Here is a 13,648-nt window from a genome sequence, read left to right on the forward strand (position 1 = left end):
AGTGGCTAATGCTAATTTTAGTTAAATAGAAATTGGCAGCTAATGCTAATACCATATTTTCTTACCTTATAACAATGTGACCAGCTAATGCTAAGCAGGTGCCGTTATTAGCTAATACTAATTTGAGGTGAATTAGCATTATCCGCTTATGCTAACAATGTTTTTTCTTGCTTTTTAACAATACGCCATTAGTGGCTAATTCTAATCTTAGATGAAAAAGGATTAACAGCTAATGCTCATACTGTTTGCTTTGTAAGAATGACAGCAGCTAATGATAGAATTCTACCGTTATTAACTAATGCTAATTTGATGTGAATTAGCAATATCCGATAATGGTAACTCTTTTCCCCTGCATTATAACAATGTCAGGAGTTAATGCTAAGTAGGCTGCCATTAGGGGCTAACTCTAATTACGTGTGAATAATTATTAGCAGCTAATGCTAATACCATTTTCTCTTTCCTTATAACAACTTGAGCAGCTAATGCTAATTTGATGTGAATTAGCATTATATTAGTGAGCAGTTAATGCTAAGTAGGCTTCCATTAGCAGCCAAAGGTAATTTGAGGTGAATAAGCACTAGTACCTAACGCTAATACCCTTTTCTCTTGTGTTATAATGATGTGACGTTAATGCTAAATAGGCTGCCATAAGTGACTCTTTTCCCTTGCATTATAACGATGTGAAGGGTTTATGCTAAGTAGGCTTCCATTAGCAGCCAAAGGTAATTTGAGGTGAATAAGCATTAGTGGCTAACGCTAATACCCTTTTCTCTTGTGTTATAATGATGTGAAACGTTAATATTGTTCTCAAACAACAGAATGAGAATGAAATATTGATTGTAACAGGGCCCATAAACAGCATTAGCTTAGCAGCATTAGCTTATCAGAGTTTCCATCATGGTCACACAAATCCTTAGCAGAGCAAAGTGGCCTACTTAGCAATAGCTGCTCAAGTTGTAGAAAGCAAAGGGAAAACAGTATTAGCATTAGCTGCTAAATGTGCACTTGAGAACAAATCTATTGTGAATTCAGCAGTGAATGTAGAGTTTCCAGTAAGCTTCCATTTCCAAATGTTAGCTGCTCCTGTCTGGCTCTTTGTCACACACACAGACTGAAATGATTCACAGCCTTGTTTCATCCTTCTGTCAGTGTCACTGACTGTCACTGTGACTGTGGACATACCGCATGGGAAACATACACATGGCTGACACTTTATTAGGTACACAGTGGCCACTATCTCAGGTATAGTACACCTGTGACCTAATAAAGTGTATCTAAAGTTACAAAATGTTGTCTCTGTCCAAATATTTTTGGACCTAACTGTAGGTCTACTTTTAATGAAACTCTCAACATGACTTATCACTTATCATTAATGTTCCTGCAAACAGACTCCTTGGAAACCCCCTACATAAATATCCACGTACTATCCAGCTAGACTAGTGTGTCTGTCCCTGAAAATATTCCTGCATGTGTGATTCTTCATGTCTCATCTGTAGCAAACAAACAGGAAGTGAGTGAAAGACACAGGAAATGTTCTTCCTCCTCTATCAGACATTCTCTCCATACCTGAGAGTGTCCAGTCTCCAGCCTGGATCCTTCAGTCCAGCCGACAGCAGCTTCATTTCTGAGTAACCTGGATGATTGTAGCTCAGGTCCAGCTTTCTCAGATGGGAGGGGTTGGAGCTCAGAGCGGAGGCCAGAGAAGTACAGCCTTCCTCTGTGATCAGACAGCCTGACAGACTGCAGACACACAAAACAACAATCCGTCTGTTATCCATCTCTATGGCAGCATAACTAAGGGATGGTTCAGGGTCACCTGATCCAGGTCGAACTATAAGCTTTATCAAAAAGGAGAGTTTGAAGCTGATCTTCAAAGTAGAGAGGGTGTCTCTCTCCTGAACTCAAACTGGGAGCTGCTTCCACACCCAGTCCAACATAGCCAGGCTTTCTTTGTGTTTGCTGCTTTGACAAAACCTCCAATCCCAGTCAGAGATGATGAGCATCATCACAGTGATGATCATTTCTCTGTTAACCCAGGCTTTCTGCTTCAGGATCTGTGCACGCTCACAGAACAAGGAGACCTTTAAACATCATTTCACTAAATGGATGGACTGAGCTCAGCCTACAGATGAACTGGATAAACAAAGATTTGACTTCAGTGTGCTCAGTGTTACTGTCTATTCCTAACATATTCCTAACATATTCCTAACATGATATCTGCACTTTAGAGCTCTAAAACTGGAACTGACACATATTTAAACTCTACATGTTACTCAGTACATTCAGTTCTGACACTCGACCACAGTTCAACAAAGGAAACATGGAGATCACATCAGTTTGTCACCAAAGTCTAATTATTCCAGAGGGCAGTGTTGATACAACTAAAGTTATTTTTAAGCAAAGTTGAGTTTTTTATCGTTGGAGTACTTCATGTCTGAAGTATCACTTAAATGCATTACACGCTGTTGATGGCAGCAAACAAACCACCCAAACAAACAGAGGTGGGAGGCTTGGGCAGACTACGTTGGATCAGCTTGTGGGAGGAGTCTAGATAAACCAAAGAAAGACAAGCTAACAAACGCCACAGTGAAGTGAGTAGCTACAAACTTCAGGCCAATTCGTGTTGTTGAAGAAGTCGGTCTGAGGAACGTTCTTAAGATCAACAAATGACGGCATGTATGAGCCTCCATCAAGACGCACCATTACAAGAAGAACACATGAGCTGTAGAAAAAGGAGAGACTACGAAAGCCACAGTGTTACAACATGAACCTGCTGTTGGTCTCTCTGGAGACTACTGGACGTAGCTGGGTAACCATGGTTACCTGGGAGTTACAGAAACGTGCAGAACATGTGATTCATGTTGCACAGCAGTGGGACATTTGAAATAAAGTCAGCACACTCAGTACAGATAGTGCATCAAATATGATGGTGCTGCCAGACGTCTGCCTTTGAACACGTCCCTGCATCGCGCACAACACCAAGGTTGCCATGGCAATCACAGCTAACAGGGACAAAGTGCACAGCTGGAACCCTGCAGGTATATTTAACATGATGTATTTCTCAGTGTCCTGTCTGTGTGTGAGAGACAAACAGCCTTTGTATGTGTGTGTAAATACAGCATGAATATGTAGAGGACATGTTTGTGGATATAAGTAAATGAATGCTCTGCGTCATTTGAATCTTTGATTCTTGTTTCTGTTGCAGGTCTGTGACTGAACTTCTGGGAGGAGAAATGTTGGTTTCATGCTCTGTGTTTCTGTGTTTTGTCATCTCTCTCAGGTGATGGAGAGCTCAGATGATGACCCCGCCTACGTGGTCAAATTCAAGTCTACATTCAGAACAGACCTGGAGACACGCAAGCAAAATGCCAACATTGTATATGTGAAAACTGCTGCTGCACTGGAGCCAGATTCAAGGAGCTCAAGTGTTTACCCAGATCTTACTGAACTTACTGAAGGAACAGAGGGTTGTTGGAGGGAAACCTGTGGAAGCAACAACATCCGAGCCACCAGAGAAAAAGTTGGCCCTATTGGTGCTTCATCAGAGTGTGATTGTGAACAGGAGGAAGACTCAGCTGAGAACAGTGTGGTGGATACAGAGCAGAGCCCACCATCAGTACAGAGGCCTGTCCATTAGAGTGCTGCTCCAAACATGCAGCACATGTACTTGGCCACAGCTGCAACATCTGTACCTGTGAAAGCTTGTTCTCTGTTGCTGCTCATATTGTACAGAAGAAGAGAATTTCTTTATCATCAGAAAATGTCAATGAGCTTTTGAGTCTTAGCAGCTGGCTCGGTGCAGAGGAGGAAGAAAATGTCAAGTCAGAGGAAGATAAATGCAGTTCATGTTGCCAACTCAACCTGGACTATTGAAAGAGTTTTTCTTTGTCTTGTTTCTGACTGAGATTCTGCACAGGAAATCCAGCACAAACACACACTTCACACGCTCAAAGTCCCTGCACAGTAAATGAGCTGATGAGCGTTTGTGCTGCTCCCTGATAACAGAACAATAGTTCTGCTGCTTCCTGTTCTGAAAACACACATTTATAAATGTTCACTTGCTGTTGATCAAAGGTATGTTGGTGGCTCTGGACGCTGAGGGGAACTTTGTAAAAAACTTGATCAAATGTTAACGTCCTGGCAGAGGCAAAGAACTTTGATTTGATATTTGATTAGATTCATGTTTCAGCTCAGACTGACAGAAATATTTGAACTGCTGCTGTGTTAAAGGGAACACTGCTGTTAGAAAGCACCTGATTTTTTTCTGCACACTGAATGTTGCACTTCTCATACTGCAGTACTATTAAAATAAGTACACAATACACTACTTTTGAATTCATGATTGAATATTGCTGTAAGAAAGCCATTAATGGTGATTCAAAGTGTTCATGGTTTCCCAACACAACAAATGATTGCACAAGTGTGACTGATCCACTTTCTAATGTGTGTGTAGCCCACACTGTGTGTCACTGTGTCACAGGTGAGTCTGTGTATCCAGGTTCTTATCCACAAAGAAAACCAGTCTGAGTGTCTGACGCTCTTGTTAGAAAGACGCAGTCCCAGCAGTTAGCTTGTTTGCTAGTTAGCTGAGAGCTAACTCACTTGTACATTGAATACCAAACTGTGTAAACCAGGGGTGTCAAACATATGGCCCGTGGGCCAAATTCAGCCCTTGAGATAATTTCATATGTCACTTTAAGACAACACTTTAAGAGACAGACTGGGATCATACCATTATGTGAAAGAAGACATGTCCAATAGACAGCAAGGGTAGTGGTAGAGAGCAGGTACACAGAGAAATGGGAGCTGTATTGAAATGCAAGCGTGTCAGGAAAGAGTGAAAAGGCAAAATGAGCAGCATCTGGCTGCATTTCAGTGATATTGGAGACCACAAAGCTGAATGCAAAATTTATATAGGAGATGTATAGGAGACGCTGAGAGAACTGATAAAATTAGGAGCTGGCTAAAGTGAGACCCATTTTTATTTCCACCCATTTTCCATTGTGGAGGACAAAAGGTTTCAAACTCGTCCAGGTCTTAATCCTCACGTGTGTTCTTCCTAATAGCAGTAAATGGATAAAAATAAGGCTTTAATGAAAACACTGAATAAAACTTGCTGCCTTTGAAATGACTAAATGTACAGTTCAGTATTGAATACTACATAAAATAAACTATATATAAAGTGTGTCTGAATGGCAGAGATGCAGAAATATGTGCATATAGCACAGAGCCATGGCTCAGTGTCTGAATGAGTCTCACAGACCTGAATTTGCTGTTGAAGCCATTTATAATTATAACGTAATTCTTTACTCGTTTGATCTGCTCCTTTCCACAAGCGACCAGACGTAGAAGGTTTTGGACTTTTAACTATATTTTCTTAAGTTTTACAACTTTTCTTACTGTTAAAAACCTCGTTATGGCCATTCATGCTATACAAAGTAATTAGACATGTCTGGTATCTACAGAAATTTCAGAATCTCAGCTAAAAGTTCACAAAACCATCTCAACAACCACCAAACAGCTAAAACAGGGGTGAACAGATTACACAAAAAAGATGTAAACACAAATCCCCCTGATCATCTGTTTTCTTAAACATGAAGCGTAGTTTTGGACATTCAGTGAATTTTGGTTGGACAGTGATGAAACCTGCAGTCTCAGAATATGTGAGAAGTCTGCTTTCAGCACGCAACAGCATTGTTGTGTTGTGTGCTGTGGATTCACCTCTGCAAACTCATCACTGTTTCACCATCATATTTCTACTTAGACAATAACAAAGGAAGCAGTTCCCAGGAACTACTTCCTGTCTTGTTAACATAAGAGTATGTTGCCCTTCAAAACACCTCCACTTCTCCTCTTATTAGAGGACTACCTTATTATTAATTTGCTAATTCTGTCAGTTGATGAAATAAAAATGCTTGATCTCACCTGAGAGTTTCCAGTGTACAGTGTGGACTTTTCAGTCCTTCAGACAGAAGCTTCACGCCTGAATCCTTCAGGTTAATGTTACTCAGGTCCAGCTGTCTCAGATTAGAGGTCTGAGAGCTGAGACCTGAGGCCAGAGCTTCACAGCTTCTCTCTGACAGGTCACAGTGACTCAGTCTGAAAAATAACAGATAAACAATTACAAAAATAAAACACTTATGTTGAAGTGTAACGAGATACTATTATATTTAGCAATATTTAATCTTGCTTTTGTTTTGAAACTGAGCACTTATGCAGAGCAACATGTGGAGAGAATCAGAGGAGAAGAAGTGAAGAGAGAACGGCAGTAAAACAACACTGAATTGTTCAGTGTGCTTTTGATATCAACAAAATCTGTCAAATTTCTTTATTTTGTATTTGTTTTAGTAGAATTGATGATTGTCACTTAGATAACAACCACAGGCCAGGTCTAAATTGCACTTTGGTAACAGTTACACCCAGAAATATTTCAGAAATGTGGACAATTTGTGCTCCATTGTATTCAGTATTGAACAATATCTGTACTGATGATCACTTAATAGTTCTGATATTTTATTTGAGTTGTTCCACCTGATCTGTGTTAACTAGAATAAACATTTAAAAACTAAAGCTATGATCACATATTTACTTACAGAGCTTTTTTGGAGGCTTTGACCACTGGCAGCAGCCTCAGAAGAGCCTTTTTAAAGGCTCATGTTCTAACTAGGATCATTTATGTCTACTTACATTTCTTTCTGGGAAAAATGGGGATTACTTTGAAAACAGGAACTATTTTCCCCAAAAATCAGCCCTGGATTAATAAATCACTCAAACATGTTCTCAGGCAGAAGAAGCTGTCTTGTTATGAGGGAGAGAAGAAAAAGATCGAGGCACAGATACTTGTCGGAAGAGAGATAAAGCAGCTAAAATCAGGTGTAAAAGTAAAGCAGAGAATACGTTGAATAAAGGACACTCAAGGCTGGCTTGGAAAGGAATGAAGTCCATGGTGGGGATGCAGAGCAAGGACTAAAGATGAATGTGATGCTGAATCAGCAGAAGACTTGGACTCATTTAATTCCATCTTTGATATCACTGATTTCAATGAAGAGCTTTGTGATTGTAGCAAAGGGCTGGTAGCTCTGGGAGTCCCACTGATGAGGTGTCTGTGAAGGTTCACAGTCATCTAAAGAGCTTAGAAAAAAAGGCATCTGGACATCTTTAAGTTTCTTGAAGACGTTTCACCTTTCACCTCTCATCCAAGAAGCTTTTTTATTTCTAGGGTCAAATGGTGGAGAGTCACAGATTACCCTGTGTACAAACAGACTTCAGCCATATGAGAGTGAGTGTGAGTGAATGAGAGCACACACAGGACACTCTGATCTCTGAATGTGTGTGACTCAGTGAAAAAGAGGATTGTACTGGATATACTGTGACTGTCAAACAGAGTTTTAAGACAAAGGTGTTTGGATTAAAATGGATTATGCTAAAGTGAATGTGATAATGAAATCTGAACTGACTGAAATGTGAAGTGAAGATTATTCAGATGTGAAAAAGAGAGAGATAAACTGATAATAAGGTGGGGCTGGAGATCAACCACCTGCCTGGTTGAGTAAATATCAGATCGTCAGTTTCACAGTTTTCCCTGTGGATTATAACTTTAAGAAGATGTGACATTCATTAAGGAATCCTGCTCTCCGGATTATTTCCATGAACACTGAGCTGGAACACATCTACAGTGCTGAAAGTGCCCATCTCACCACCAACCTCTCTGTGCACATTCACTTTTCAACCCTTTATGAGACAATAAAAATCTAAATCTGAATAGTTATCTATGTTAGTGCAAACACCTCTAATAGGTTGTTTTAGTCTTTCCAAGTCATCACTTCCCTTGGATCTGTGGTCCAGGCTCCTAAAATCATCCTAGTTTAACAAGCACTACAATCTAGAGGAGAGCTGCACTAACAGGTTTGACTGATAAGATCTGACCTGCAAGGATACTCATGTTTCTCCAAAAGCTGATTCTGTTCATCTAGACGTAGCGTTTTGTGGGAGAAATATTTCGTCACTCATCCAAGTGACTTCTTCAGTCTCAGCTGACTGCAGGTTTACAATCTTATAAACAGGACATTTGCATAATGACTGAAACCAGCCCACTGAAGGAACAATGGGCTGGGAGGTCAGTTCCTTAATCTTAATTATGCAAATTCTCATGACCATTGATCAACATTCACTGACCAGATACTCATGTTTATTTGTATCAGGACAAGCAGGGAAGATCAACTCTGTCAGGCTGCCTGAGTCCGCTCACCCACATCAGCTCAGAACTCTGCATTATCTACTGAGTCAGACTCAGAGGATCAGGGATCAGAAGTTCTACAAAGATTAGAACCAGACTTCCTGTATAGAGGTCTGTGGGCCTACTGATCCACACTGTCAGCACAACTTTCACATCATATTCATCTCAGCACAACTAAAACATGTTACTGACCTCAGAGTTTCAAATCGACATCGTGGATTCTCCAGAAGAACACACAGATGCTTCACTCCTGAATCCTGCAGGTTGTTGTAGGTTCCATTCAGGTTCAGCACTCTGGGATATGAGGGGTTGGACTTCAGCGCTGCTGCCAGATAATCACAGCTGATCTCTGACAAACCACAGTCCCACAATCTGTATAAAGAATGAAAGATGTAAGTTTATTAGACAAAGTGCTTGAAATCATTCAGTGTTTCATCATCTGTTCAGAGCTGAAGAAGGTTCAGAATGTAGAAGTTTAGAAAATGGAAACTCCAAACAGCTGAAGCCAACAGGAAGCAGCTTCAAACAAACATAACAAGAGAAAGAACTCTGAATGTTTCACATTAAATTCGTACATTTATCATAAAAACAGGAAAAGTCGTGTTTTTCCTTCAAGGAACAACATGGCTTCACTTTTAAAGGTGAAGTGTGAAAGAAATTGACATATTTGAAGTCCAACACCTTTTTCTAGTCACATTATTAAAGCAGACAAACTACAAGCTCATTTTCATTCCAACAAGTCATCTTCTGACCCTTTATTATTATTGTTATTATTCAATATTTATGGAGCATGTTTTTAAATTAGGCTCTAATATGTGACAGACATTTCATCCCATGTCAGTTTGGCCTCATCCTGGGCCGGATTATCCAGCACACACTCTGACCACAGGCCCAGGAGCCACGCACAGCTGGGCTCCATCCAAGAGACAGGAAACAAACCAACACAATAATAAAAAGCACCATGTGATCTTCTTACATCTTCAAGACAAACATAGTAAAAACATGAGCATATTTGTTTCCTGATAAAATGATGTGACACGTAGAAGAGAGTAAAGTGGTGGTGTTACAGCCTTTCTCCCCTCTGTTGCCGAGGCTGTTAGTCTCTCCCAAACTCAGCTACAGGACTTACAAAAGAATGAAAGCAGCAGAAGTGGCTTTACGAATGAAAGAGGAAGAGGAGAAGAAGAGGAGAAGGAGGCCACCTTGACCATCACTCCAGCTGAAAACATCACACTTCCATTAAAGTTGGTGAGAAAATGTTGAGCAGGATGAGCTGCTGGCTAATCTGGAGGCTGTAGCAGCAGCTCACAGTCACAGTGGATTTCCACTTATGAAAAAGCTCTGGCTGCTTCATTTCTCATTTCATATCAGAGACTTTAATGCATCAGTGAAGCTGTACTGTGATGCTTCCTCTCCATATTCAGCCCAATGTGCTCTGTATTGTTTTATGCAGGTCATCTAAACAGGGATGAGCAGCTCATTTCAATATAAAAAGGTTGGAACTGCAAAGAAAACAAACAGAGCTCATAAACTGAAACTGATTTCATTTTTTCAGCTGGAACATTTTAGTTGTTCCTTTTTCAATACATACATAATTATATTTACAGTAAGTCTTATCATTCCCCTTTTCCCTTCCAGTCACCGCCAATGTTCCCTCTAATGTTTCATGTGTCTGAACATACAAACTCCCTGTGTGATCCCTTGGACCACTGTGAGCAACAGCAGACGTGTGCACTGTGGTCACGCCAGCATCGAATCCATCCAAGTTACATGTTTATTAAAACAATCAAATTACAGCATTTATGTTAGACTACTTTTAATTAACTGCTTTAGCCCACTTACAATGAATATTTTTTTAAAAAATCTTGTTCATGACCTGTGTAGTATGTTAACACTATTGGAAGTAAAAATAACTTGAACTCCAACTTTAAAAACAGAACTTTATTTTTTCTATTTTTATAAAGCTCTGACTTGTATTATGAGTCTGTGGTCTGGCAGAGAGTCTGTTATATCGTTGTTATAAACAACAATAGTATTCAGGATGAAAACCAAACATTGCAGATATTTTTATCATAACTCTGGTTTTACGAGGCCGATCAACACAATTTAAAAACGGGTATAAAGTCCACACTTTTTCCCTCAATTGTTCCCTCTGTCCTGCTCACATCTCCAATGGTTGTACACGTTGTCATTAACGTGGCTTCACTCCACATCAGCCGCTTTGCTAGCTAAAACACCGGTGTCGGCACATAAGGACGCTGTCATAGCCTGTCGACAACGTTGATTAGCTGCGTATATACGAATGTGAATCGCATCATTGGCTGGACTATAGGATAAGGTGGCATCGTTCTAATCCCATACGGGAGCAGCCAGTCACTGACTAACACTGCAAAACAGAATTGTGGAAGTTTTAATTTTAATTTCAATTGAGATTTGATTTTTTTTTGTGCGCAACGCAGATTTTCTGTGCGCAGAGACCGTGCCAGAAGCGCGCAATTGCGCACGTGCGCAGCTTAGAGGGAACATTGGGCACCACCACAGTTCACTTCAACAAAACTTTACTTCAGATTTGTTTTCATGTTTTGATACAGTGAATAGAGCCGTTTCCTCCATGTCCAGTCCTTGGACTAAGCTAGGCTAAACATGTCCAGTGCCTGTCTCTGTGCAGCTTTTAATCTGATGTTAATAAGGTAGAAATGGAGGAAGAAGAAAATGACTTCATCAATCAACATGCAGCTACCAACCCAAATGGTGAGGTGGTGGTTAGTTATTACTGTTGTTTATGTTCCCCTACATTATCCTACATTCAAATATATTCTCCAGCTACAATAGTGTTTGTGTTCCTAAATGGATTTCATGAATGTGTTATTGTTCATGTCACATCTGTATGAAAGAAAGAGGAAGTGAGGTTTATCCATCATGATCACAAACTGTTCCAGCATGTAAACCTGAGATCTGTGTGGAGCAGCTGACCTGTACGATGTGCTAAACACAAACATTATTTACCATCAGTTACTGTGTGACTGAACCACGTGGGTGTATGAAACATCGCTTTTAGTTTTAATAGCACATGGGAACATTCAGACGTGAATCTATACAGTAACAATTTGATTTGTTACAGTGAGGAGACTGATGAAGGGAACGATGAGGGGAAACTGTAACAGCAGCAACAGAAACCCAAGAGACAAAGCTGAGATCTGGATTCCTCTATGCTACACACAGCCTCCTGCTCCTGGACTTTAGTAAACACATAAATATCTCCAAGTACACTTACTTCAGAAACTCTATTAAACTCATTACAAGTTTACTTCAGCTTTAAATTACTCACAACATCAGCACACATGAGTAAACAAAGTAACTCACACAGCTACTGTTCAAGTTTAGTCATCTTTAATACAAATATACCTCATTATTATGAATCTCACAGCTACCTGCTCATTGAACTGAACAATAATTCTGTTTTACCATTAAAACAAAATTTGTGACTGTAAAAAATCTTCAGACAGTAATTAAGAATCTCCTAAGCAATCCAAAGATAAAGAAAAGTTCACCTGCCAATTCAATAAAGCTTGGTTGTTTATACAATAATATCATTTAATGATATGTTTGGATCCTGACCTGAGATTTTCCAGTGTACAATGTGGACTCTGCAGTGCCGCAGACAGAAGCTTCACTCCTGAATCCCGCAGGTCATTGTTACTCAGGTCCAGCTCTTTCAGACTAGAGGACTGGGAGTTGAGAACTGAGGACAGAGCATTACAGCTTCTCTCTGACAGGTTACAGCCACTCAGTCTGGAAGAAAACAAACAAATTAATTAATTAAATCAGTCAAATGAAACATTTTTTTAATGCCAGCATGCAATACAATTATTGGTTAACTAAATAGCTTCATTAAAACACAACTCTTCTTCAATATCAGCACTTACTCCTTGTAAGCGCCTCCTGCTCCACATTCTGAGTCAGAAGACATGAAAACAAACTGTAAATCTAATAGAAAAACGATTGGAAATCTTCTCAGATCCATTTGTACATTTAGAGCCTGACACTGAAATATAGCAGCACGGACATTCACAGCAGCAGAGGATTCATGCTGATCTGAGCTGGCTTGGCCCTGGCTTATTGAAGAATAAAGAAAGCGGAATCAGCTGTTCAAAACCCCGTCACAGCCTGCTGTGAATTTTTTTTTTTTTTTTTTTTTTTTTGCCTGTCCCGTTTGGCTCTTTTGCCATCAGAATTATTGTCTCAAGGCGAAGAAAGATGCCCAACGGATTTTCTTTACCAAATTGACCATCCCAGCTTTGCCGTAATGGTCCATTTGATTCACCTTTTATTATTTATTTTATTTTCACTTGCTGAATACGGGACAGACTTGACTGGGGGAAAGAAAAGGGAGAAAGAAAGAGGGAAAGAAAAACAGTTGAGAAGAGGGACGGGGGAGAAGGGCAAAAAATAAAAACCAACAGAATAAGCAGAAAAAAACAAACAAACAAAAAAACATATATCGATCACCTGGATCACCTGTTGAGAAAGAGAAAAGAAAACAAGCAGAAGAAAACGAGAGTAATAGAATAAACAACATCACAATGATCTATGGGAATATGACAGTAAATACTAAATATTAAACATTATTGTGCAGCACGTAAGATCGACAGCACAGTGTGCTTTGAGGTAGGAGCCAAAAAGGGTGTAGTTTGTGTGTGTGAGCACCCATGTGTACACCTGTGAGCATGGACGCGCTTGTTTTTTTTAAAAGGTTCCTTCATGTAATGATCTGTTAGAGGGTGTGGGGGGCCACTGCCCCGTCCTCCAGGGCATGAAGCAGGTATGGAGGAGATCCAAACTCCAGACATCCAGAGGCCCCCAGAACACAAGAGACCAAGGAAGACCAAGAGAGGGGCAGCTGAGCCACTGTCACAGAAAGAGCTGAGGAGAGTCCCAGATGAGGGGTCATTCAGCAGCCACGGAGCAGAAGCCAGGGGGGGTTGCAGTGACGTGCCCGTGAGCTCCGCCGGCAGCCAGCTGTGCCTGAGTGACGAGCCCCAGGCCAAGAGGCCGGGGGCACCCCACCTCCGAAGTGGCCCGAGCGAGCCCCAGGCTCCAGGCCCCGATAAGCAGCTGCCAAGGAGTGAGCCGGTGTGTACCTGGACGCCCATCCCCGGACACAAAGAACCACCAACGCACCGATGTCTGAGGGAGTCCGCCCCCGGCAGGGGAAGTGGTGGGGGGAGATAGGCCTCCAAACCCTGGAGGGCCTGAGATGTCCACAGAGAGGTGGTGTCTGATACCCAACCTGACATATAGACACAGACATACAGGCACACACAGATACAAACATCCATTCCCACCCTCATGCTCTCATATGCACTTACTCCACACTCAACCAACGTGGAGACAGACATAAAGAGACGCTGT

At 40.9% G+C, this 13,648-nt stretch overlaps 1 protein-coding gene across 1 annotated transcript in view; it reads right to left on the reverse strand.

Annotated features, from left to right (window-relative positions):
• LOC148105969 (NLR family CARD domain-containing protein 3-like) overlaps window positions 1-13,648 on the reverse strand; it is a 65,896-nt gene that overhangs the window by 12,412 nt on the left and 39,836 nt on the right. Inside the window, exons 7-8 of the mRNA XM_087838426.1 lie at window positions 11,855-12,028; window positions 5,926-6,099 (exon numbers count right to left, since the gene is read on the reverse strand). Of these exons, the coding sequence (XP_087694552.1) occupies window positions 5,926-6,099; window positions 11,855-12,028 (348 nt within the window). The remainder of the gene's footprint in view (window positions 1-5,925; window positions 6,100-11,854; window positions 12,029-13,648) is intronic.

This window comes from Neolamprologus brichardi, chromosome 3, assembly GCF_056152115.1.
Source record: "Neolamprologus brichardi isolate AB-2024 chromosome 3, ASM5615211v1, whole genome shotgun sequence".
Lineage (NCBI taxonomy): Eukaryota > Metazoa > Chordata > Actinopteri > Cichliformes > Cichlidae > Neolamprologus > Neolamprologus brichardi.